At 39.0% G+C, this 25,688-nt stretch overlaps 1 protein-coding gene across 8 annotated transcripts in view; it reads right to left on the bottom strand.

Annotated features, from left to right (window-relative positions):
• Positions 1 to 15,860, bottom strand: part of RAB28 (RAB28, member RAS oncogene family) — a 64,927-nt gene extending 49,067 nt beyond the window's left edge. For 3 of the 8 annotated variants that reach the window (XR_011809237.1, XR_011809236.1, XR_011809238.1), the window contains exons 1-3: positions 15,497 to 15,855; positions 8,765 to 8,861; positions 3,401 to 3,489 (exon numbers count right to left, since the gene is read on the bottom strand). Coding sequence is in view for 5 of the 8 variants with exons in the window: in XM_027457377.3 (XP_027313178.2) it covers positions 3,401 to 3,489; positions 8,765 to 8,861; positions 15,497 to 15,574 (264 nt within the window). In the remaining 3 variants the exon portion in view is untranslated. Of the gene's footprint in view, positions 1 to 3,400; positions 3,490 to 8,764; positions 8,862 to 9,867; positions 9,904 to 10,197; positions 10,287 to 15,496 lie in introns of all 8 variants that reach the window. The other 5 variants (XM_038178500.2, XM_038178503.2, XM_027457377.3 and 2 more) reach the window with 5 other exon arrangements.
• Positions 15,861 to 25,688: the final 9,828 nt, after the last annotated feature.

The raw sequence follows: 25,688 nt of genomic DNA, 5'->3' as shown, positions 1-25,688 counted from the left end.
TATGGAATGAGTAGACAGTATAAAGCCTGTTATTTCCCTATTATGCATGAGGAATTGAGATGGAAAATTAACACTGGCTTTTTATTATTATTATTATTATTTTAAATAATTAGCACATTTCACTGCCATGAAAAAGGTTTGGCACATATGGAGGACAACATGCTGAGAACAGTGTATTAATTCTCTAGTCTCCAGCAATGTGGCAAATAGTCCCTGCTTGCATAATTGCAGTCCAGTAATAGGGACATTTTGCTTACATTAGTGCATATGTGAGTGCTTTTTGTTTCAGAATTATAGAATATGTTCAAAAAAATAGGCCACTGGAAACTTAGAATATTGCAGAAATGATTTGCTGGTCTCTAGAGAAGGCAGAGTCTGCAGTACTTTTACTACTATTAACAAGCCAATTTATGAGGTAGCATATGCCAGCTTTTAAGGATACTTTAAACTAGATACGTGGATAGGGTCAGCAATTACAGCTGAGAGATGGGAGTGGTTCTGAAATATTTACTACACAAACAGCAGTAGCACTATTATACAAGAGACCTGCAATTATGGAAGTGTCATAACAGTATGAATATAGTGACTGGTTGAATAGTGGACAATCACCATTTAAAAGGTGTCAAGTTTATTGTGGTAAATCTTGGACATCGGAGAAAGCTACAGAGAACAATAACTAAAAACACTTGTTTTGGTTTTCAGGCTTATCCTCAGCTGCCCTCCTCCTATGGGGGATTTCAGTATGAATGAACTACAATTTTCATTTTGTTTTTTAATGTTCGTGAAGTGTTAGAGCAAAACTGTATTTTTTTTTCTAATATTAACTTTAGTAGAGTATCATTATGATACCATTTCTGTTTATTTGCAAGGTATTTTCACATTTTCAGCTGTGCCAGTGCTTGGTCACCCTCAGTACACCTTCAGTATTTCCAGATATTCAGATGGTACTGTGTTTGTGACCACTGTCTGTCACTGGATACCACTGAAAGGAGCTCAGCTGTCTTCTTAGCCCCCTTCATTAATGTATTTATACACACTGATAAGCCTTCTCTTCTCCAGAAGCAACAGTCCCAGCTCTCTCTACTTTTCCTCACGTGTGATGCTCCAGTACATTAAGCAGCTTGGTGGTTCTTCGCTGGACACTCTCCAGCTGGTTCTCTGGCAGTCGATTCCCAGCCTGTACTGTTGCCTGAGGTTACTCTGTCCTAGGTGCAGTACTTTCCATTTGCCTTCACTGAACTTCACAACATTTCTCTTGACCCATTCCTCTTGTTTGTCATAGTCTCTTGCAGTATCAGCCCTCACCTCCAGCACAGTGACCCTTCCTCCCCGATTTGGAACCATTTGCAAACTTACAAACCATGTTTTGTTCCATTGTTCACAGGATTAATAAGACATGAAATAGTATCGACCCCTAAGGAAAGCAACTCACAACCAGACACCAGTAAGACACAGAGCTGTGGACCACCTCCCTTTAAGTCCAGATGTCTGTTTAGTTTTTCAGTTACCTTATGGTTCATCCATCCAATTTACATCTATATATTTTGTCTATATGAGTACCAGGAGAAATTACATCAAAGATCTTGCTGAAGTCAAGGTAAACAACATCGACTGCTCTCCTCTCCACAGAGCTGGTCATCTCACCGCAGAAGGCAATCAGATTGGTTGGGCAAAATTAACCCTTGATAATTCCATGCTAGCTCTTCCTAATTATTTTCTTGCTGCTTTGCCATCCATTCACTGGATTTTTCTGTGTACATAAAAGGAACTTTCCTTCTAAGTTTTCCTATTTGTTCTACTTCCTCTTTCTTCTTTTTCTTCTACACAGCTAGAGATGCTCAACATGAAATAAATATCTGCCTGGAAATAAACTAAAAGCAGGGCTTTTCAGAATTATTCATGGTGTTTCGTGAATAGGTAAAAATAAAGTTAAGTTTTATCTGACTTCCAAAGATGCTGTTACAAAATTAATAGAATAGTGTCTTGAAAGTCAGCTCTGACAATAAGAAGCCTGTTACAGAAGTTGACATTGTTCACCAATACCAGCAGTGAGAACAGCCATTAGTTCCTTAAAAAAAAAAAAAAAAAATAGGTTTGCAATGACGTGGAGGGGGTTGAGTAGAAGTGAAGAAGAGATCGGATGTAGGGTTTTTTTGCTGTTAATATGCTCAGAATGGCTACAAGTCATATTATTCTGACTTTAGACTTACTGATACCAATTTTTTCACCTACTTTGGGGTACTGTCATTAATTTTTGATGTACTATCAAGGAACAAGGGATAAGGAACTGTTGAGTTTATCAGCAAATGCAGTGCAGGAAAAAGGTTAATAGCCTTTTATTTCTTTCACTGAGTTCCCTTTGGGCATATGGCAACAATTTGTGATTAATCAAATTCTCTCTGTCATGAAAGCCAGTTTCTCCTGTTGCTTGATATACCTTTCACAGGGCAGCAAAGTGTTTTTTATTAAAAATAAGAAAAACCCCTATAAAACAGATGCAACAGCTAAAAACACTTGTATTTGGTTTTGAAAGTGACAAAACATTAAGTTTATCTTTATCCAATCAGCTAGTAATTCCTAATCTTCTTAGAATTAGCCATTCCTGTGCTGCACTTATCACCATAAAGGTTCCATCCAAATCAAGTTTTAGGATTCCATACTTCATAAATTATTGCAGAAAACAGATACATTTTCTGATAAATGTAATATCGTATAATGAAATGTATCGTGCTTATTGTTCTCATTAGAAACTCCAAATTAAATAACAGAGTACGTTGTAGGATTAATCATTTTAGGAAGTCTGACATACAGTGCATCCTCCTAAATCAGCTCATAACTCAAGATACTATTATAACATTTAGCTCTTACCTAAACCTATCACTCACTTTATGTTACTTAGTTAACCTAAAAATAAAATAAATTTTCATTGGATTGGAGTTCTGCAAAAACATTTAGCTACCTGGTTGCCTCCTTTTGTTTGCCTTCCTATAACCTCAGTTGCATGTATGAGTTTAATGGTGTAGGATTGCTCTTAATTTCCTCCTTCTACTTCTTCCCCCCAGGAGGCATCTGCTCTAAAAGCAGCCACTATATCTACCATGTGGATATCCAAATAGCTCTTACTATTTACTATGATTGCTTTTCTTAACTCAAGACAAAAAGCATGGAAACATACATCTGTTCTTGAGTTGTTCAGATCTACAAACGCACACCCTTCCTTTTCTTTTTAAATCAACACCAAAAAATTGTATATTTATATCAATTAAGTTTAGATTCAGAGATTCAACATTTCTGAGATTTAGAAAACAATATGATGCAAGACATCCATAATTTTGAGAATAAAGTTTGAATTAATTCTATATAATTATTACAGATATAGTTATAATCATTTATACTGTACCTGAGCTCCATAAATATATTTATCCAGCATCTTGCCTCCTATTGTTTGCCCCCCAACATCCCACACTTGAAGAGTAACGTTCAAATTTCCTGGAAAAGAAAGTTACACAGATATTGTATAACCTGGAAAATTGAGATAGAAATAAATTATAGATATATTATCACGGCAGGTAATGCACCATAGCATATCAACAGCAATAGCTTTTTATGAGTATAGCAGAAATCGTAACCAAATTTAAAGATAAAAATGACTATCACTTGGAAAAAAAATCACTTGCGTCCAGGTAGTTCATTACAAGGCCATAAAACCATAGCTAAATACTAACTTCCCAATATAGTTACCTCATAGAAAAGAATTAGAATTGCACGAAGTATGAGATTCCTAACTAGAAATTATACAACATACTTTAATAAAGAAATGCCTAAAGCTATGCAGAGAAAGCAAGTTCTATAGAGCAACACTTGGAAATGAAAGTTAATGCAATTAATATCAACCTAACCACATTAGGTAATACTGTGTCCCCTTTCTATTCCACCTCCAAAATTTGAGAGGAAAATTTAGAAGTGTGGAAAATGCACAGAGTAATTGTATTTTAGTAATGATGCTCTTAGTAGTACTACAAAGAATTATGTAGTTGACAAATTAAACTGGAGATGCCGATACAAGTCTACACCGAAGATGCAGACTATGATTATTTCCTCCATCCACCACCCCAAAGCAGGCAACTAAGCCGAATGTGATTTACATAATTTCATCTTCCAAGAATCTACACCAAGAACAGATCTTCCTTTCTACTCTAAACAGTCTTCAGATTTGATATTAAAACCATGTTAAAACTGTTAATGGGCTTTCAAAACATAGTTACAAGAAAAAAAATGCAGAATATTTAATATTCTCCAAGTCATACATACCCTGCAAACCCACAGACTAAACATGGGCACAGAGAAATTTGTCACAACACACTTACAGATTTTAAAGTACAATCTGACTCATTTTGCAGTGAAAACTGCAAAACTGTACTGATTACCTGGAAGCACCAAATTAATACAGTAATATCTGACTAAAGTTGTTCTAATCTCCATAAAATCACATTAATGACAACCCTATGTACTCAAAACCAACCATAACTGCCTATGAATTTTATTCCTATATATGTGTGTGTATACACAGAGAGAGAGAGAGAGAGAGAGAGAAATTCCCCATCACAGAACTTGAGTTGAGTGAAAAAGGGTATTTGGGGCTGTTAAGGTATGCTTTTAATTCAGCTATTTTGTGTTATTAACAACCTTATTTTATACAAGGTGATCTGTTCAGCCATCAGTTTAAAACAAACCACCTTAGTTATGCAAGTGAATGCGTTCCTTGGAAATATAGTCACGGAGTGCTGGGATATAAAGAACAAGTTAGAACTATATAGCTGAATACATACTACCTGTGATACTAAATGTAATGCCGTATATTTTTATGATATATCTTGCTTTTATCTGGTTAAAAGCACAGATTTCCTAAACCAGTAATTTGGTCTCAAATACGCAGGGATGAATGTGGGACAATCTGGTCAGAGTACTTCTAAGTTTTTTCAAACTTTTTTTTTTTCAAGTTTTAGCAAACATTAAGATAAAGAAATTCCGAATGTACCTCAGTAAATAAGTCTAACACTCCAGTAAAGGCAACCTTTTACAGAGTAAGAAGTTTGTTTCTTTTGACAGTGCACCTACTGCAATTTATTATTTGATTCTTTTTAAAGCTTAGAGCAGGAGTGACTGCAGACAATGCAGGTAAGAGTCTTCCACAGAGCATCTGTCATGGATAAGCTGGTCTTATCAGCTGGCCCAAAGCTTGAAGTGACCACGCATCCTTAGTGAGTAAACAAAAGAAACATGCTCAAGAAGTCCACAACGCTTAAGTATTCTACCCAAACCTGGTTGCATGCACTCTACTGGAAATTAAGCACATCATTCATACCAGCTATTTAGAAAAAAAGCTTTAGAACCATGACCACTTTCAAACCCAACAACTTTCGGATGCCCAATTTTGTGTTCAAATGCTTTAAATCTAATCTAACTTCATCCTCTCTCTCTCCCCCAAGAGTAGCAACCATGCACAGCAAACTGGGCTTAGTACCTGGATTCAGAGATTATCTGAGAAACTTTATTACAGGACATTAAATTAAATGGTCTGCCTCAACTTAAAAACCTACTATTTACCTTCCTTTACTAACAACAGAAGACTGGAGAAAAAAATATTGGAATGTTCATTTGCATGAAATGGTTCTTTATTAAGACCTCGCTAACTACTGAAATTAATTAAATTAATATTGATTGTCCCTTATACAATGTTTTACTTTCCCCTTTCTAAAAAACAGGTCCTGTAGTATTTGCTTTGTGCTCAGATTGATTTTGGGGGAGAAAGAAGGATGTTAAAGTTATTTTGACAGAAGAAAAACATTAGATCATTTGCCTAGCAAATATTCAATTAATAACTATGAGAACAACAGATTAAATTTTCTGCAAAAAGTTTGAAATCTGTTTTATTTTTTTTAATGTATATTTAAAAGGAACATACAATCTGGAGAACAGGAACAAAATAAAAAGAACCTAAATTAAGGCATAAATTAAGACAGAAACAAAGTTAACACACAATAAAAATAACTGAAGAATCCCGGAGCAATAATAATACACCGAACAAGAAAACAGTAACACTTTTTTACTTTGTTCAAGTACAAAGATAAAATAGCTGAAGCAACACAGTGCAGGTTTCTAGATCACTTTTGGTATGAACTAAAGCCACTGGGCTGATTCAACAGCAACCCTGCAGAGGTACACTTGGTGCATTGGTTAACCTTACTTAAAGTGCTGCACAGTCAAGATGGAGCTAAAAACACGTCTGCCCACTTCTTGCACTGACAACTTAAAAAATCCTTCTCACGGAAGAATCTTGTTTACTGAACTGCACCCACAACCCTCCTAAAAGTTTCTGACTATGGCTCTTAAGGATCTCTATCAGCAGAAGCTCGGACTAACACATACGCTATTTAAGCACTAAAATCTGCACCGTGGTTGCATCCAGACTATACAACATACTGCGTCACAAAATATACTGAAATTGATTTGCATTTGAGAAAAATACTTCAAATAAACTTCATGAAGAGAATTTTCAGCACCTAAATAATGTATCATATTGCACACAACCAAAGATTAATTTAAATCATCAATTAAATAGTAATCAAATAAATAGGAGTTAAATGACTATTTGTATTAACTCATACCGTTTTACCAAGTATTTTCCTCTTTCACTGTAAGACTGCATCAGTTATTAAAAGAACAGGAGATAAATAGACCTTTTATTAAAAATTATAATACCAGTACTTTATTTTACAAGTTAAAATGGACTTCTAATGCATCATTATATAAACTTCTGTGCAATTCTAGAAATCAGTAATTTTAAGTTCTGAAGTGTTTGCTTACATTTAAAGGAGAAAAACGCATTTCAAACACTGTAACATAGGCAATTGTTAACTATTCTACTAAATAAGAGAAATCAGGCCTCTTTTGCCTACAGATATGCAGATTATAAATCCTGTGCAGTGGTATGAATTAGCCTTACAAGTAAACATAGCAGCTCTGCAAACCCAGAACTAATCAAGAAATTAGAAAAATCCATTTACTTAAGTAATGCTTTCCATAGCAGTATTTAGAAATATTACCTCCCCCCTTACTTCCCTCTCACTCCCCCACCAGTCCAGGTTACCTATAAAACACAAAATTTATATCTCCCTACGTACATTCAAAGGCAAAACCTGAATGACAACCTACAGAAAAATGGTTTTTTTTTTTTTTTCTAAATATGAATACATTCCATGTCTGTTAGTATTTTGTTACTGATAAACAAAGAAAAGAGATGCAAAGACTTTGTTGTTGTTTTGGTGCTATTTGCATCTTCATTCTGATTTTATGACAGAATAAATTAGAACAAAGTAAATTATTAATGGGTCAACAGTTGATAATTTTCCTGCTCAAGAAGAATATTTAGAATCCCAGTAATGTACTAATAGCTTCTGTATGCTTAGCAGCTGGAAAAAAAAAAAAAAACTTGCAAAATACAAGTTCTCAGCATTCACACTGCATGATTTGTGTACACATTCCATTTGCAAGTACTGCTGTATGTAATCTGCATACTGGCATTTTTAAAGGCATGAGTAGGACAATAAGAAAACATTCAGTTGATGATATGTAGAAATAAGCACTGAAGTTTGGTACTATATTGCTCAGCAGATACTGAAGAAGTACAGCAAAGTGGCCAAACCAAGACAGTGCTTACAGGAATATTCTGACTAGACTACTCTGTTTATGCAGAGTAACACATAATCATAAAATTATCATCAATATAATTTTTTCACAAAAATAAGTTCAAGGACCTTCTATTTTCTTATGACATCAGGTTACAGTTGAAATACTAAATATCTGGGTTTGCTTCTCCCACCAACCCGCAATGAAAAAACACAAAACTTGCATCAACTTTATCAAATCTCACTACAACTTTAACCATTAAACATATTTTTTCCAACTTTTATTTCAGAAAACAGGAGGAAATGCTTACATCGAAAAACTTCCATGCTTGGAAACTGAGCAACAAAGCACTCAGTGAAAAGCCTTATTTTACACTTCCAATTGTTCAGAAACAAGCTTCTAGCAGCAACTATTCTTTTTAATTATTTCTCTGCATTTTCCATGCAGTGTGCTGCAACTGGCATCTAAATAGTTTCTTTGCCGTCGTGAAGTGAAACATCTTGAATGCTCAAACTGTATTTTTATGAGTGCCAAGGGACCCTAAATTTTAGTGGTCTATTAAATGCCAGCAATTTCATGCTGCCTTGCATAAAACAGCATTCACATATTAGAGCCCTGCGATTCCATAGCTGCATTATGCTTCTCACACACAACCCAAATACAAGTTGTGTATTTCATTAAAAATATAATAATAATAATAAAACTATTTCTTTCAAAATACATATACATTTTCAACGAATACATTTAAAGTTCTACTTCACTGTTTTATGTTGCACTACTCACATGAACAGAGAGTATGCTCAAACAGAGATAATAAAAATCATGAATACAAATAGCATAGCATTCCTTTTACTTGAATGCAGTGCTTAACTTAAATACTTAAAGATATGTTGCAAATACATAACCCTTTGTCACCTGGAAAGAACATACTAAGCAAATTTTCTCTAAATAGCCTGTTTTACTTTGCCATAAAAAGCACTGTACTAAGCTTATTTAGTATACATTACTCTGAAGACTGTTTCTGGAGTCTTACTGCATCTCAACCTTTCAGCATTAAGAATCTTTATTCTCTTACCTGGCAATATTATCCTTTTCAAGAAGAAGTCCAGTCCTATGGTTTGTTTGTACTGTTTTCCAAAAGTTTCTTGGGCAAAACGTGTGGCTAAGGATGTCTAAAAAAGAACAATATCATATTACGTTGTCATTTTAAACAGCAAAATAAATTGTATTAAACCAGAAGTACAAAACACAGGTAAACAGTTTAAAGTCAATGTGTGCTGCCAGTGTTCATGAATTTATATTGATAAGCATTCCAGCCAGCTTCAGCTTAGTAACAGCAGGTGGCAATGGCTACTAATGTATGCAGAAATCAGCAAGGCGCGTATTTCCTTTGCAATTCAAAGACACTCTGATATTCATATCACAAAATATTACACAAAATTGAGTAAGGTGCCAACAGCACGCTCAACTTGACACAAATCTAAATGACAATATCCATACCTGGAAAGCTCACTATTTTAAAAAAGTATTAAATTTCCCAAACAAGGGTCCATCCCTGCTGCGTAACACCACAACCCCAGACCAGCCTTCTGTGAGGGAAGGGATATCTGCACAGCACAGTCCCACAGGGGCTCCAAAGTGTGGCAGGATTCCTGCCCCTGTGCATCAAAGCTTCCAGAGCAGCAACTACATGCGGTCTAAGATAGGAAGAGAGACTGCACACACTTTTACAGAGAAACGACTAAACTTGGGTTAAGAATGTACATTTACAGAAACATTCCTCTAAAGAGAACTCTGGAATCTTATTTCTTCGATTTATGTTATATGGATTTATTAAATACACTATTGGAATCAGGTTTTGCTACATACTGCTGAAAGGATACCCAGCTTACATAAAGTAATGAAGCAGGGCATTTCTTTTCTTTCACTAGCAATATAAGATTTCTAGACAGACAGAAGCCCCACCATTTAAAAAAAAAAAAAAAAAGAGAGAAACATGCAATTACAAAGAATACACAAGTTCATGCTGTGGAAAAAAAACAAAATGCTATATTAAATATGAATGTCAGGTAGCTAACATACATCCTACATCAAGTTGTGGCACATGCTTAGAAATTTCTTGTTGGTGTGACATCTGAAATATAAGAACAAACTAATAGCAGAAAAATATGCATTTACATGTATGGGGGGAAGACTGAGAGCCTCACAAAAGCCCTGGAACAATAATAAAAAATAGTCATTACAAATAAATAAATAAATGAGCAAGAAGGATTTTTTTTCCTCCAGATTTCAGTTCATCAAGGCCTGAAAAAGCGATTCACATCAACTGTTATTAGTAATTGCTGTTAGAGCACATTTAATTAAAAATGCAATAGCAAAATAGCACCAACAGTTAAAAAAAAAAAAAAAAAAAGAATCAGCAAGTTCTGTTAATAGAGCTGTTATAACAATTATCTAAATTATATAGCAATGTGCCAAGCACACACAGGAAAAAAAAAGGTAACTTACTCTTCTTCTGCAAGAAAACATGACCACAAGAGCTCCAGCATTAAAGCTCTAGCATGAAAAGGCAAACATCTATTGAACTACACAATTACCTGTGAAGTAAGTAACAGAAGATATACTGTTTTTATGGTTCTAATCACATTAAATATGACAGTGATAAGAATATACTTAAGTGGTATTTTGGGATCAGAAGATATGTTCAGGAAGTAATCCAAAAAATCACTTAAAGACTATAGCAGCATTTTCATTTACTTCACTGAACTCAAGCCCAGAGAGAATTAAAAATAAATAAGTAAATGGGGAAAGAAAAGAAAAAAAGTAAACTAGAAATAGCACAAGTATGCTTATATATTTATATCACTGTGTAAAGGATAAAGACCACAGAGGATGAATTGTGAAAAGATTCTTCTGCCTACAGCTACGTAACAGTATTACCAACTTCACGCACAAATTAAATTCAATACAAACTTAGACTGTAGTACAAAAAAAAAAAATCTATATCAAAAATGTCAGTAGGTAGCATTTCAGAATTACAAAGACCTTTTTAATCTTTTAGGACCTTAAAGACGTAGATACGAATAAGAACACTGCAGAAATAAATACACTGTAAGAGTCTTCCTGAATTTTTCCCTTTCATAAAAGGAAATCAGTACCAAAGCACAGACGACAGTATCATCTGCCTCTATCATAGTGTGCTGTATTCTCCAACATGCTAATTTAGATCCCTATTATATAAGCAACCACTCCCTTCTTGTTTTAAGGGCTTGGTAAATATTAGCTTTATCACTCTGTGATACTCAATATTCCCTGAGGGCTTCTAAGGGTGTTAGTAAAAATAAACAACATCCATTCAATTAACAGCCAAGCCCATAAGAGCGGCAAGCAATCAACAGCATGGCAAAGTTCTCTTAAATAGTTTTCTTCTACTGTGCTCTTGAATGCAAAGGAATTTATAGCAGAAAAGTCATTGACTAACTCCTTTTTAATTTTTTTTCTAATGAATGTTAGTGCTCACGGAAGGCGTTGGGTTACCAGACTGGAGTTCTCTATTCATTCACAGAAAAACCATTTATCCACAAAACGAGCAACAGTTCAAACTCCTCCACACCAGTCAGAGGAGTTATCTCAATGTATATTCAGGTACCTCTACAATGCAAATACTCCCCTCAGTCCTAAAAATGTTCTCTACCACGCTTCCCATGAAATACTCTGCCTAACAGCTTTACCTGTAAAGATATGATGGGGATGAGCTATGTAAAAATACAGTGGAAGTTAAACAATGGTTCGGCAGAACTGTAGCTTTAAAAAGAAATAAAATGATCAGAACACTTTACAAAAATAAGTTTGGATTCAGAAGGTTTCAGTCACTAATCTAGAAATCTGGGGACAGCATGCTGTCAAGAAGGCCTTCTTCCTTGACATCTCTACCGAGACAACCAAGCCATCACCTCTCACAGCAGACTTGCCATGAGACCCAGCTTGGCAGGCTTGCACATTTTTCTTAATACTTCAAACAATCTTCATGTGCTGTTGTGAACAAAACAGCACTAGTGAAATCTTACAAACACCCCTCTCAGATAATAAAAGTTATCTGGTTCTTACACACAGCAATCAAGGCACACTAAAAAAAAAAAAAATTACAAATATAAACACACTTGTCTAAGCGTGAAATATAATGGGCTATTTGGGAGGTTCTTCTGGAAATAAACCAAGACACAATTAAACCTTGCAGGTGAGGAGAGACAATTTCTTGTTTGCATTTTTCAGTGCAATCAGCTAACTCTATAAATTGTGCCGACACACCGTTCCTAAATACCTACATAGCGAGAAACAGAAAAAAAAGAAATATTGATAAAATAGTAGCAGACGAGCCAAATAGAACAAGCAATGATAGGCAGCTCCAACTACCCACCCTGCCAAAGGCAATTCTTTTGAGTAGATTCCTATAGAAGAATGCTTTCAGAAATGAAGCCAAAGGGTAGTATCACAGTTGTTAGAAATTAAAACCGAAGCCAAAAGTCAGCAGGATGCAAGCACAGAGTCCTGGAGCCACAAATCTCCATTCACATACCAACTTCACCAACCAATTGAGAAAAATTCACTTTCCAAACAGCAACATCCATCTATTCCTTCCCTCTATTCTTAAACACCTAGTTCTACTTCTCCAAGCACAGCAACGTTCACATACCATCCCTACTGGCAAGAAGCTTAAGACAAGCTAAGTGAAAAGGTTAGGCCAACTAACGAAATGCTTCAGCTAGCACAGAAGTTCGTAATTGTCCAGCACAGAGGACTCCTGACAGAACAGCCTCGCTTTGCAGGGCGAGAAGCAGGAAGTATTTTGAGGAATACTAACAGAGGAAGCAGTTCTGTCATCTAATGGTCCTTCCATTCTTAATTACTGATGAAACTTTGCTTGATGAAGTAGAGAATACCAAGACTTTCCCAAATTAGACATTTGGGTGTGAAGATAGGCCAATCTGCATGGGACACTTGATGCAGTTTTCCTTTTGCAAGACTGTGCAGTGGCTACTTCTGGTCAACATTTACCGAGTTTTTGAGCCCAAGAATGACAATCAGATCCAGAATTAGCACAATACTTAAAAAATAAATAAAAGTGCTATCCCACCAAATCCTCAAGGGAGTAGGACAACCCTCTGTATTCCAGCCTATGCTTCAACTCCTGCAAGTTCCCACACCGGGCTGAGCATTACCTGCTTTCATCAGCCACTACTAGACGACACGCGGCATTTCTGCTAACATCCTTCAGTTCCCAGTTGCAAGGGACAGCAGGAAGACAGAACCTTGACTGCTTTCCTCCTCCCACACACCTGGTTTTCAGGACCCCCTTGCCTATGAATAGCTCCCAGAGGCCCAAAACATTTTACAACATCAGCAAATAAATCAGTACTGTCATATACTCCCATATCACACCAATCCAGCAAGAGTAGAAATATCTGAACAACCACATTCCACCTCCCCATACCCCAATTCATACTTGTATTGCTGGTTTATTTTAATGGAAAATCATTTAGGCTTGGGAAGAGTGGGTTGATTTAAAACCTATATACACAGCCTAATGCATCCACGTTCCTTCTTGTCATCAAAATCAAGGAACTGATTGCTATTAATAATTGATGTTTGTTTGTGTTTTTTTTTTAATCAAATTATCCCTACCTCCAATTCCAGATCTGCCTTCAGGTTGATTTTGGTGAACTACACAAACTAGAAAACCATTCTCTTACTGTTACCTTACTGACCAATCCTGCCTTCCTAATTTTTCTTTTCAACAACTTACCATTTCCTTACTCTCTCCATTTTATTCTAATGTGTTTTTTTTTTTTCAGATTCTACTCTGTCTCACACCACTCTCATTCCTTCTTCCCTTTATAATCTTATCTCCTTCGAGCTTGCTCCAGCCGTGCTTACTCCTTACATTAAAACTCCCCAAGTATCCCAACACTCACTGAAACCACACACACACAAAAAAAAAAAAAAAAAAAAAAAAAAAAAAGAGTAGAAAGGACAATATCCCTCCTTTGCCTCACAGACAGGAATTCCTAGCTAGTGGAAACATAAACATTGCCCTTAGCTTAAAACTGATACTGATTTGTTTTAAAACTGCCACCGGCATGTCCACAGAACGTGAATCACACTGCTTCTACACAATGTGCGACACCAGAGGAGGAAAAAGAACACAAGTTTTCACCTTCAGCTCGCTGATGCACAAAAGCATCATTTTTTTTTTTTTGCTAGAGAACTGAAGATCAGCCAGCCCCAGATGGCCAAGAGGGAAAAAGTAAAATAACTCTGTTTGAAGGCAGGGGAGAGCAAGCAGTGGGAAAAGGTCAAATCTGAAAATCTCACACTAAACACATGAGATGTGACATTTCAAAGACATTACATTATTTCCTACACTCCTCCTGTCCAATGATCCCAGTGACAGAGGAAGAGAAAAAACAATGCCTTGTACAGTAAATGTGAGGCTAAGTACGTACAGCATACAGACCAGCTGTAACACAGACCTGAGAGGCAGGATACAACTGAGCCAAATGAAGGTGATGAACCTCAACAATTTGGCCTTCTGAGGCGCTTGAAATGGCACTAGGCACATTTTACCCTTCCATTCCGAGACCAGGTCACTTCTTTATTTTACAATATCTTACAATAAATCTATTATTGCAGTGTCTGCTGCTAGGCCATCAGGATGAGTGGAAGAAGCCTCTATTACAGCATCATCTAGGGGGGACAGGAGGAAAAGCAGCCCACCACAATTTAGCTGCTGCTCATGGAAAATAAGCTGCACTTGAAGCACAGGATTCCTACAGCCAGCAGGAGATTCAATGAATGGCAGCTCCTGAGTGAGAGGTAGGAACCAGCAGGAACACACATCAAAACTCAAGAATGCTTGAAAATCCACATTCGGCTAGAGGTCTTGTTACATGGTGCTGAACAGGAGTAGTGAAAGGATTCCTCAGTTTCAATGGAAAATTCCTGAGGAAAGCTACCAGTGCAACAGCACTCTGGCTGTCAATCCTGGGCATTTATTATGCTCTCCTCACACAGTCACTTGAAATTGTATCTACTGACTCACATGAGCACAACACGACTTCAGGCTGGGTTTAGATTCATTAAAGACAACTTTTTTTTTTTTCCCACAGTTCTGCATGAGTGAAAATACGCGCATGGTTTTGCTAAGGGCTTCGTTCTGTTAGTGGCAGGTGGTTCATTTAAACCACCTCTGTGAGTATTTCTACTTTACATCTGACCTGTGAGGAAGGCCTCCTGCCCCTCTTATGAGAAGTTAATGACAGAGATACGACTGTATTCTTCAAGCTAATGACAGACGTATGACTATCTAACGCGCAATCAAAGGAACGTTTGTGGGTGCATCTCACCAAGGGATTTGGGCTACATATTACAATAGATACGATCACGAGCACTTCGCAAACATCGCAAGACGTTTAGATACACTCAGAAACTGTAAGGATGCTTATGCTGACCATGGGAAACAAAAATAAAAGCCACAAACGCTCTAACACAGCCCAGAGGTGCCCTGACACAATAACTGAAATAGCCACAAACTGCCCTGGGCACCGGATTCACACCGGATTCGCGGGCCGGGCCCCGAGCCCTCAGCCCCCGCAGCCCGCCGGCCACCCCCAGGCCACCTCAGCCCGCTCCCAGCAGCTCCACCGGGATGACCCCCCGAGGGGGTCGCGCCGCCCCATGTCGCGACAGCGGCAGGCGATAGGGAAGGCCGGGAGGGGCCCGGGGCGCCGGCGGCAGGGCCGGCACTGACCTTGCCGCAGGTGCCGTCCCCCAGCACCACGAGCTTGAGCTGGCGGTCCGGGCCCTCCTCAGAGTCCGAGTCCGACATGGCCCCCGGCCCCGGCGGGGAGGGCGGGCGGCAGGCGCGAGGCAGGAGAGCAGGAGCCGGCGGCGGCGCGGTCACGGAGCCGCCATCTTCCCTCGGCGCCCCCGCCGTCGCTAAGGGCCGCGCTGGGCGAAACCAACGGGACAGCGGAGGGGAGGGGGGAGAGGGGATTCCGACAGCGAGCCCCGCAGCCGCACTTGGGAGAGGCCGAGGCTCGCTCCCTTTCTCCCCCCCCGCGGCGGGTGGGCGAGTGGTTCGGCCGAGCGCCGAGTGACGCCCGGCGCTGTAACTAAGCAACGAGGGGTGTGGGCGGGGCCACGGCCAGCCACGCCTCGGGGGCGGGGCTAACGGCCCGCCCAGGCCCCGCCTCCCGCCCGGGAGCCTCCTCAGCCGCCTCCCCGCCGCCCGGGGCTGAGGCGGGTGCGCGGGGCCGGGGGCCGGGCTGCGCCGTGGCCGCCCGCTGCCGCCATTTGGCGTGGGTGAAAAACTCCAAAACTCCGTGTTTTTCACCTACCAGCACGGTTTCAACTGTCTTGCCCCCAACCGGCAGCACCACCAGTCCAAATCACTACTTCATGTCACTTGTCCCACTGGGATGGCCACCCCATGTCCTGCCAAGTCCTTGCGTACCTTGTTACCCCACAGGCCTCCAGCGAAGGGCATTTTCTGGCCAGTCGCTTTTAAGACTTACAAAAGGAAAATAAAAAACAAGCAAGTCCTTTGGATATTTCCTCTATAAGCACAAAAAACATGGTCTGTGAGCCTTCTTAAAAGAAGGTAATGAATTTTGACAGTGGAGCGATGTTTTCATTCTAGCTCGATCATCTTACATGGCTAAGGCTCTTTGTTCTGTTGTTTGGTTGGGCTTTCACACAGCAACAAGATATATTAATATTTATTTAAAAATGTACTAGCATAGAAAACAAATATGATAGCAAGCATCACACCTATGCCAACCTATTTTCCTCAACTTGCAGTTCAGCCACTCTTGACAGCTGTTTCTGTAACCTCCAAAAGCCACCAAAGACATCACAGTTTCCTTAGGCTACTTACTCAGAACTTTTGTTAACCCTATAGATAAGTGGTAGTAAAACCTTACCCCAACCAAATTTTAAACCATTATTTTGTTATGCACAATGGCCAATGGTTTATAACCTTCTCTTTACAGCAATCCTTCACATATTTGAAAACTGTTAGTATGTCTTCAGTCTTCTTTTCTGTAGACTAAACAACTCCTCTTTTTTCAGTCTTTCCCTGTGTTGTCTTTTCTAGACTTCTGATTATTCTTGTTCTTTTCCTTTGGCCCCTCTCCACTTTCCTTGAGTGTTGTGCCAAAAACTGGATACAGTACTTTGGTTGAGGCCTTATACGTGCTGAGTAGAGTGGAAGTATTACTTCATGTGTCTTACATACGAGACTCCTGTTTATATATCCCAGTATGATGTTTGCTTTCTTCACGGTATGACATTGCTGACTCATACTGTTTCTGATTTACTGAAAGAAAAAAAAAAAAAGAAAGAAAGAAAGAAAAAAAACCCACACACACACACCACAACCTCTGAATCTTCTCCTGTTATCAGAATTTCATACGCTTACGGTTTTATTCCTATTTAACTGTGGTGCTTTCTACATGTCCCCATGGAATTTCATCCTATATTTCAGGTTACTTATAAAATTTGTCGATATAATTTTATTCATAGTACTGTCCTCCAAAATGCATGCTGCATCTCCCAACTTGGTTTTATATGTAAATTTAAGAATTGTATTCTTTATTCCAAAGTCATAAAACATGCGATAATGCCAGATCACCACGCTCCCCTACTTGCCATATCCTTCCAGTATGACAAGTGATAACAATTCTTGGTGCAGGCTTTAAGCAAGTTGAACAAAAGAGACAGCATAAGCTGTATAAAGTATAGATGTACTTTAACAAGCTATAAATATTTAATACAGCTTTGTATAACATCTGAATAGAAATAATTCCTGTTTCAATCCCTTTCAGGTTTTGTGTTTGCAATGCATGTCAGAAGTTTTCAGTCTTACAAGTACACGGTTTTACTGAATCCTCAGTGGGATCAAGGTTCCTGATGCAAAAAAAAAATTACTCATGTATTCATGCATCTGCAGAATTGAGGCTAAATGCTTTCCCAGTGACATTCTTAAAGAGAGAGAGAGAGAGACTAATTTCTAATGGAAAACCAGACAGACACACATCTATGTCACTTTCTCTCTATACTTGAAAACAAATTAAGCGTGTTACTCATCAACTATTTTCCACTTCAGATCATCTTTTGGCCTAATTATACTGCAAGTTATCCTGAATAAGAACTTCAGCAAGATCAGCACCAGGGCCCAGCTGAATGGCAGCTCTCAGGAGAAAGAGCAATGGGGACAACAAATGTGGAATTTTCCTTGAAGACTTCTGACACAGAGCTGTTGTACACTTACCATTAGGCATTTAAAAGTTCCACATCTCTCATCAGGGCAGACACATGCTTCAGTAAACCGCTGGAAATATTGGTGGAACTATCCACAACCCTGCTGATTCTGCCTCAGTCACCTTAAGAAAGAGCAGAAAGGATAAATTCAAAGCTTCCCAATTAAGTTACCTAAAACTCATGAACAAAAAGGGCGGTTTTTTCCTCCTTCCTCCAGAAAAAAGATGTTTATATCAGTGCTCTCATAGCACGGGTTAGCAAGTGAAAACACAGCCAGGCTCCTCATCCTTCATTACATTTTTTTTCCACCAGGAGCTTAGCTTTAAGTTTTTCCTCACAGAGGTCTGTAGCTCTGTCGGGGGAAACTTTTCCACTCAGGTCCCACGACCTTACGGCAGCCCCAACCCTTGGAGAGCTCTCTTTTGGGAAATACGGGCTCCCAGCCCAGAAGGGAAGGAGCTGGGCCATGTGAGAAGATGTTGACCCTGTGCTGACAGGGCACCTGCCAGGAGGCAGGGGTGGCATGGCAGTCATTGGGCATGCATGCTGCTCCCCTCAGGGTGAAGGGGCAGAGGCTGAGGAGGAGGCATGAAGGAGCCAGATTGTTAAACCCCAGCAAAATAAAAATTCCCCACTGCTTTTTTGTGTCTGAGAGAAGATAATTTAGAGTGATTTCGGGCCACAAGTGCAAAAGCAGGACAGTCGGACAGTCAGAGAATGTTCTAGACTCCATGTATTTCACTTGAAATACAACAAAGACACATCTGTGCTATAATACATCTCCCCAAACATAATTTTATTCCTATAATACTTTAATTTGTCCTCTAGAAAATCATCTGAACTTATTAAAAGTTATCTTCATCACCTAAGTGAGTAAACAATACAGAACTATTTTATCATGTCCTTAAAATTGTCTTAAGGCTGCATAACTGATCTGCTTAAATAAATGTTTGTATGTTAAAGCATCATTTTGCAAATAAAAATAAAAAGTTGTTATGGGTAAAAAATGGATGTTTGTGATTGACCACCACAGAAGGTGGGGAGACAGCAGAGTAAAATAAGTAGAAAACTCAGCCCCCAAAGCCTTCTTGCAGTTGTTAAGTGCATGGAAAACAGTGAGGTACCAAAATCATTTATGGCCATAGGAAAATCAGTGTATGAGACTAAAGTTGCCCAGTGCCGTCAAATCTTTAATTGAAAATAGAAATACAAAAGAATACCGTTATTTTGATTTATACTAAAAAAATCATTTTGACAATTTTGATTTATATAGCAGAGAAGACAATCAGGCTACATGTCTTTATATATCTTATTTGTCAAAGTTCAGCAAGCACATTAGCATTGTGCTGTGGTTATTTTACAGAGTGATACAGGTTGTTGATTCCAGCAGGCCCTCTAGGGAGAAGTTCAAATGTTTTTGTCGTTGCAATCTTAACTAGTTTGTTTAATTCCCTAACCTGATGGTTCTTGATCAGTTGGGTTTTTGAAACACCTTGCAGAAGTCCCTGGGAGGTTGCTGAGAAGAGTAAACCAAATGTCAGAAGGCTTAAATTTAGTCAACATAGGTTTCCACTTTCAACTGAGACTTTCAAGAGTCCATAAAGCTTTGTTTGTTTATTTTTATTGCAGCTGCTGCAAACTAAGATCACTACTTCCATAGGAAATATCCATAGTAAGAATCAATCATTTGCATCATCCTTCCCTGTGTCAGACCTGTGGATGTTTCTCACATTCTGGTAATAGTTGTGAATCAAGCTCAATGAGGTAGAAATCTGGACTGATGGAAAAGGAACAGCATGTGTGAGATTCTGCAACCTTGCTGCCACCCTAATCAAGAATTCAGGGTCTTTAGCTAGCAAGTCATTGATGCTGTTGTCTTCAGATCTTGATGGAAACAACACATTTATGAGTTTGACTGTGTGGGAACCACGTCCTCTGTTACCAGTACAAGCCCCTCCTTTAACTGCTGTTCTGCTGTTTCTTCTTGTGCTTGTACACACACGCATTTCCTAATATACTTCATTCAGACCAGTTCTTCTGTTTCAAGTCATTTGCAGTTGAAATCCATAGACCCTCCTAATCTTCAAGATGCAAATTCCTATTACATCTGTTTGAATGAGGAGTGTCTTTCCTGAAAAGTGAACATGTTGCAGAAATAGGTGGAATGTGCATCAATAAAAAATAAATAACATCTATTATTATGGTGATCTTAGCACCCTGCTCCAGACCAGAGTAAAAAGCAGTTGTTAGTGTTCATTGCAGTAGAGATTTCCAAATAAAAACAAAACAAAAGCAAATGAAGAAAGAAACAACAGCAACAAATGGTTTGTTCTTCATCGGTATCATCTCTAATGTCTTTACCAGATCATCTTTCTTCTGTGCTGTTTGATTATTGTGCCTTGAGTCAGGCTGAGTGATGAACACAGCTGACTAGACTGGCAACTGAACGGAAATGGCAAATAATCATTTGTTTTTAATACATGTAGAAAACAGTTCCTACTCAAGTTGGAAATCCTTGCTTTTGGAAGGGCATTCTTCCATCTTGCTTTCTGCTAAGCCAAGGTTGTTTAAGGAATAACTGCTTTAAGTGCTTGTTGATTACAGTGATGTAAATGTCTCTGGCCCAGACGCTGCAGTGAACAAGACTTTCCACACAGGAATATGGTTAAACTGAAGGCCGCAACTTTTATGAACTACATTGCATAATAAAACAGGGAAGAACCGCTAGCCAGATGTTCCCCACAAAATAACCAGTAAAACAGGACCAGTGAGGTTCACCAGGCACAAGAGTATGGAGGCCAAGCTAAATGTTTAAGAGAAGGCTAACCTCATCTTCCTTCCCGCAAAAGTGAACAAGGCGTTTGGTCCCAAATAGCACATCTCCTGCTACCCAGTCTGTGCTGGCGAGAGAAGAGTAAATTAAATAGTACAGTGTTGTTGTTGTTTTTTTCTTTTTTTTCTTTGTGTAAGGTGCTAAATTTTCCCTGCACTGTGAAAAGGGAAATAGCTAAATAACACCTGGCCAGTACTTAAGACACCAACAGTAATTCTGGCCACAGCTAACCCGAAAAACCCACATTGGAAACTTGCTCTCCAGTTGTGTGAACTCACAAACAAGTTCTCTGGTCTTTCCATTAGCCAAATTTGCTACTGAAGCCACACCACATTTTCACTGTGGTAAACATTTTTTCTCGCTGTTGAAGGAAAGCACGCTAGCCAACTCAGAGTAGAAAATTCAGCTAAAGGCAGGCTAAATTACAACAACAGCTAGAGAAACAAAAGAGGTCAAAAAGACCTTCAGAACAAGAACTTTTCTGGAGGAGAGGGAACTTACATTCACACAAAGTGGGTCTAACTGCTACTGAAAGAGTCACACAAATTTGGAATTTCTTGCCTGAACACCAGGGATCACGGGGAACTCTTGTTCCTTGTCTACAAACCACAGTGCTTGTTTGAATAACGGAGAAAGCTGTCCTTTTCACAGTGTTGACCTGATGACAGTCTAGTGAAAGGCCATGCCATGAAAATTTTCTTCCTCTTACAATAATTAAGGAAAATAATTCTCAGCCTCTTTTCTAGCATCTAAGAAGGCAGGATTGGAAGCAAACACCTGAATCACCAGTGTCCTCTTGTAGAATCAGAAGAACCAGAAGGGCAAAACCGAGAAAAACTCACGGGCTGAGATTAAGACGGTATAGTAAGTGAAGCAGAACTGCACATGCAAGTAAAGCAAAATAAGGGATTCCTTCACTATTTCCAGCAACAGACACATGTTTAGCTATGTCATGGAAGGCAGAGCCTCAACATATATAACAGTTACTTGGGAAGACAAATGCCATAATCCTGAATGTCCTCCCTTCCTTCTCCTTTCCCCCAGCTCTTATTGCTGAACATCATACAGTAAGGAATATCCCTCTGGTCAGCTAGAGTCAGCTGGCCTGGCTGTGTCCCCTCCCAGCCTATTGCTCACCCCCAGTGTACTTGCTACAGTGGCAGAATGGGAAAAAGAAAGGCCTTGATGTTGTACAAATGCTGTTAAACATCAGGGTGTTATCAATGCTGTTTTAGTCACCAATCCAAAACATAGCACCGTACTGGCTGCTATGAAGAAAATTAACTCCATCCCAGCCAGACTCAGTACACTACAAAACCTGAGCTAGTGCCTACAAATTAAACCATAAGCTAAATTCATTGATCAAAGCTCTCTGTCATTATGTTTGGTGCTTAAACTGTCATGTAGTTTCTTGCCTGATGCTTTTTTCATCCTGTAGCTTCAGCAGTCTTGTAGTCATTAATCTTTAATTTTATTGGTCTAACCAAAACACTGTCCTTCAGTTTCCTTCAGTCTTTTTTTCCATTCTAGTTTCCCTTCAGTGTCCCCTATCCCTTGATCATCTTAACAGTTCCCTGCACTTGTTCTAGTCCAATTTACCAGTCCCTCCAAGTAAGCACTTTAGAGAGTCAGATAACATCTTAGCAGTCTTTTGTCCAACTCCCTTCTCTCTGTCTTAAGTCTTCGGCCAATAAATGCTAGGATTGCATTTGGTTTTTCACAGATAAATCACAATGGTGACAGATAGTTCCAATAGATCTAGCAGCCAATGCATTCCCTTGTTTAATTGTTAGTTATTACGTGTTATCTTCTCCTGAAGATTCAGTTGCTAGTTTCCTAGTACAGCCATTTATATATGGCTGAATCTTATCCCACAGTCAACCAGTTCTTTTGGCCCAATATCTTGAGACATTGCTATAGCTTTTGAACATTCTCTTATCAGTTACTCAGACTAATCCTTCTTTTTGTGGTCAGCTCATCAAGAAATGCAAGATTGCAGCTGAAGCTTAGAGCTCCTTGAGGTATCCCAGCCCTTCCAACATGATACTTCTTTCAGTAATACCATAATCATTTTCCCTTTAGCTAGTCCACCCATCTTACAGATAATTTACAGATTTCCACCTTTCTAACTTGATGAGTAGCTACCCTATCTTTATCAAAGTCCACATACACGTAGATGATACCTACTATATACCTCTTGTCTAAAAAATCTTTCAGCAAAGAAAACTGTCACGTCAGTCTGACACAATCTACCTGAAATAAACCTGTGTTGCAATGTATCCTATTTTCTACTTGCCTGGGGGTCCTTATTAATTTTTCTTTTCTCACACTACGCTTTATGCCAAGAGAATTCCCTTGGAAGTACATCAGTAAATGCTTTTAAATAGTCTATCAATCTGTGAAGATATGATCTATTCGTGAACAGTTTACAAGAAGAAAAATTCTGTTTTATTAATTGCAAACGATTGTTAAAATGTCCCTGATAGTGAATTTATCCTTTTCAGCATTTTTGTAGTTGGCCTTTCCAACAATCATCATTCTTTATTGATATCTGTCCCAAGAACTGCACATACATGAGCTGAATGAATCTTGACCTGGGAAATTCACTACCATCCCTTTTCTGCCAAGCCTAACTGACCTGCTAAATGTCCTACATGATGTCAGCCTCAAAGGCAAGATTAGAGCTCAAGGCCTCCTACCTTGACCTCTCCAGAAATACATTTATCTCCGTCACTAACCCGCAGGTGTTACAGTCATGACTGCTCTATCTAAACAGGCAATTCTGTGTTCACTGCAGCACATGCCAACCGTGCTTTCAGTGTGCTCTAAACTAATTGGTTCCCTAGACTCTTAGGCTTTCTTTTACTAGTCTCTGAATAGCACAGAAAAAATATTCTGGGTTATGATCTGCTTGGCAAAACGTGAACCTCTGTTCCAGCAGCTTTTTTTTTATTTTTCAGAAAGAGATCTCTGCAGACTTTAAGTGATGTTTGTTATGCTCATGGTTATGCATCTGCATTGCTCTTCAAGAAGACCCCATACTGTATGGGAAAAATCTGTTGCAAGTCCAATTACCCAGAGACTCAGATGTGAAGAGATAAAAGCCTGTTGCTCCTGTCCTTCACAGCTCCACCTGCTTGTCTATAAATATCTTAATTGGAAGGTACTGGTGATCCAGTACAGTCGTCTATCCTGTTGAATAAAACTGCTTTGTTGTTTCCTGGTTCTGCTCTATGACTGTGGCAAGTTCCTATTTCTTTCTTTATCCCTAGTTTGCAAGTTGTGATTTTTATGGAACAAATATGAGCCAATGACTCTGGTTGTGTAAATCGCCTAGAGAACTGAGATCCTCATCCCTGACAACGTGTTTTGGGCTGCCTTGACTATACAAGCAAAGTAGTCAGTCAGTTGTACACCTCAGCCTGATTATTATATATATATATATATATATATAATTATTTCATCTAATTATCTAATTACTTAGCTGGATGCACACTTTTCTGTGACACCTTCATGGAGACATAGGTTTTCACCAACTGCAGACACACAAGCTTGATTTTCTTGACTAGACAATTAGACAGTCCAAAATGAGTTTGAAATGTCTGTAAATGTCATTTATTAGCCTCCCACTCACGCTGTGTTGCTGCTGGAGACTACACGAGATGACAGGCCTGATGTTACCTCCACAAACCATCCAGCCACTCACCCGCCGAGCCATGTCAGTGCAACCTGTCAGCAAACGGAGGCAAAGATGATGGCAATATTAAATACCCCTGTGTACTTTGCCAGAAAAGTGATCCCCATTTCAATAACCAAATGTAGCACGTCTTAATCAGCTCTGAAATGTCTATTGTGCCCGAGAGGCATTCTTGTCACCAACCAGAGTGACAGAGGGCTCTGACACATCAGAGAGCAAACAGCTGCAGCAGCTCGAGATGTTATCATCCCCACTCCCTCCATTATTTTCTACCACACCTCTGCCCACAGTTACCACCACCACGAGAGGTTTGGGAAAAATGAATGTGTACCCATACCTCCGTCACACCTCAGCAAGGCTGGGCCATCTCAGCTATCCAGCAAGCCAAGCAGCTGATGTCCTGGCTGGGCAGCTGGGGAGGATGGTCAGATTCAGCAGCTGGCCTGTCATAGCTGTAGTAAACATACTCTCTTGGATATTACTGGTGTTATTTAACACAGTAAAGCTCACAGTTCTGAGATAATGTATCTCAGCTGGAATGACAGAGGGCTAGAGTTTCAGAGACTTTCTGTCTATTCTTCTTATTGCATACAACTAACTAAAATGAGAATTAACTGCTAATAATTCATGAGTCTGACCAGTAAAATAATGTCTGGGATAACTGATTTTCAAAACTCTCTTCTAACGTGTTATCAAAACTCACTTACCCAAAACTCACCCAAAATGCTTTCATTCAATGCTAGTCTAAGTGCTCCCAAACTAATTTCCTCCCAGGAAATTTCATATCTTTGAGGCCTCTTAATTTACTGCTGCCAAAACTGTAGGTGTTCTTGACAGAGCTGGATTAGCTTTATGATATGATTATCTCAGATCTATGTCAGCCAAACTGTTAGCAGCCAGAAGAGTATAGAAAATGGTCAGTGAGTACGAGATTGTAAGGGGTAGTACATGAGGAAAAAATAAAAGCAAAGACTGTGACATGATTTACATAACTAGTTCTGTACTCAAGCAGACTGCAGTTAAGGTTTTGAGGATATGCAGGTGTTACTAATGATATTAGGTGTTCTTTTCAACGTCTTGAGGCTTTCATCACATATCCCCGTAGAATCTAATAGTTGCTGACTGTAATAGAATAATCTAATAGAATCT

This window comes from Anas platyrhynchos, chromosome 4 (assembly GCF_047663525.1).
Source record: "Anas platyrhynchos isolate ZD024472 breed Pekin duck chromosome 4, IASCAAS_PekinDuck_T2T, whole genome shotgun sequence".
Taxonomy (NCBI): Eukaryota; Metazoa; Chordata; class Aves; order Anseriformes; family Anatidae; genus Anas; species Anas platyrhynchos.
The sequence above is the reverse complement of the archived record's forward strand: the minus strand, read 5'-3'. Positions and strand labels throughout refer to the sequence as shown.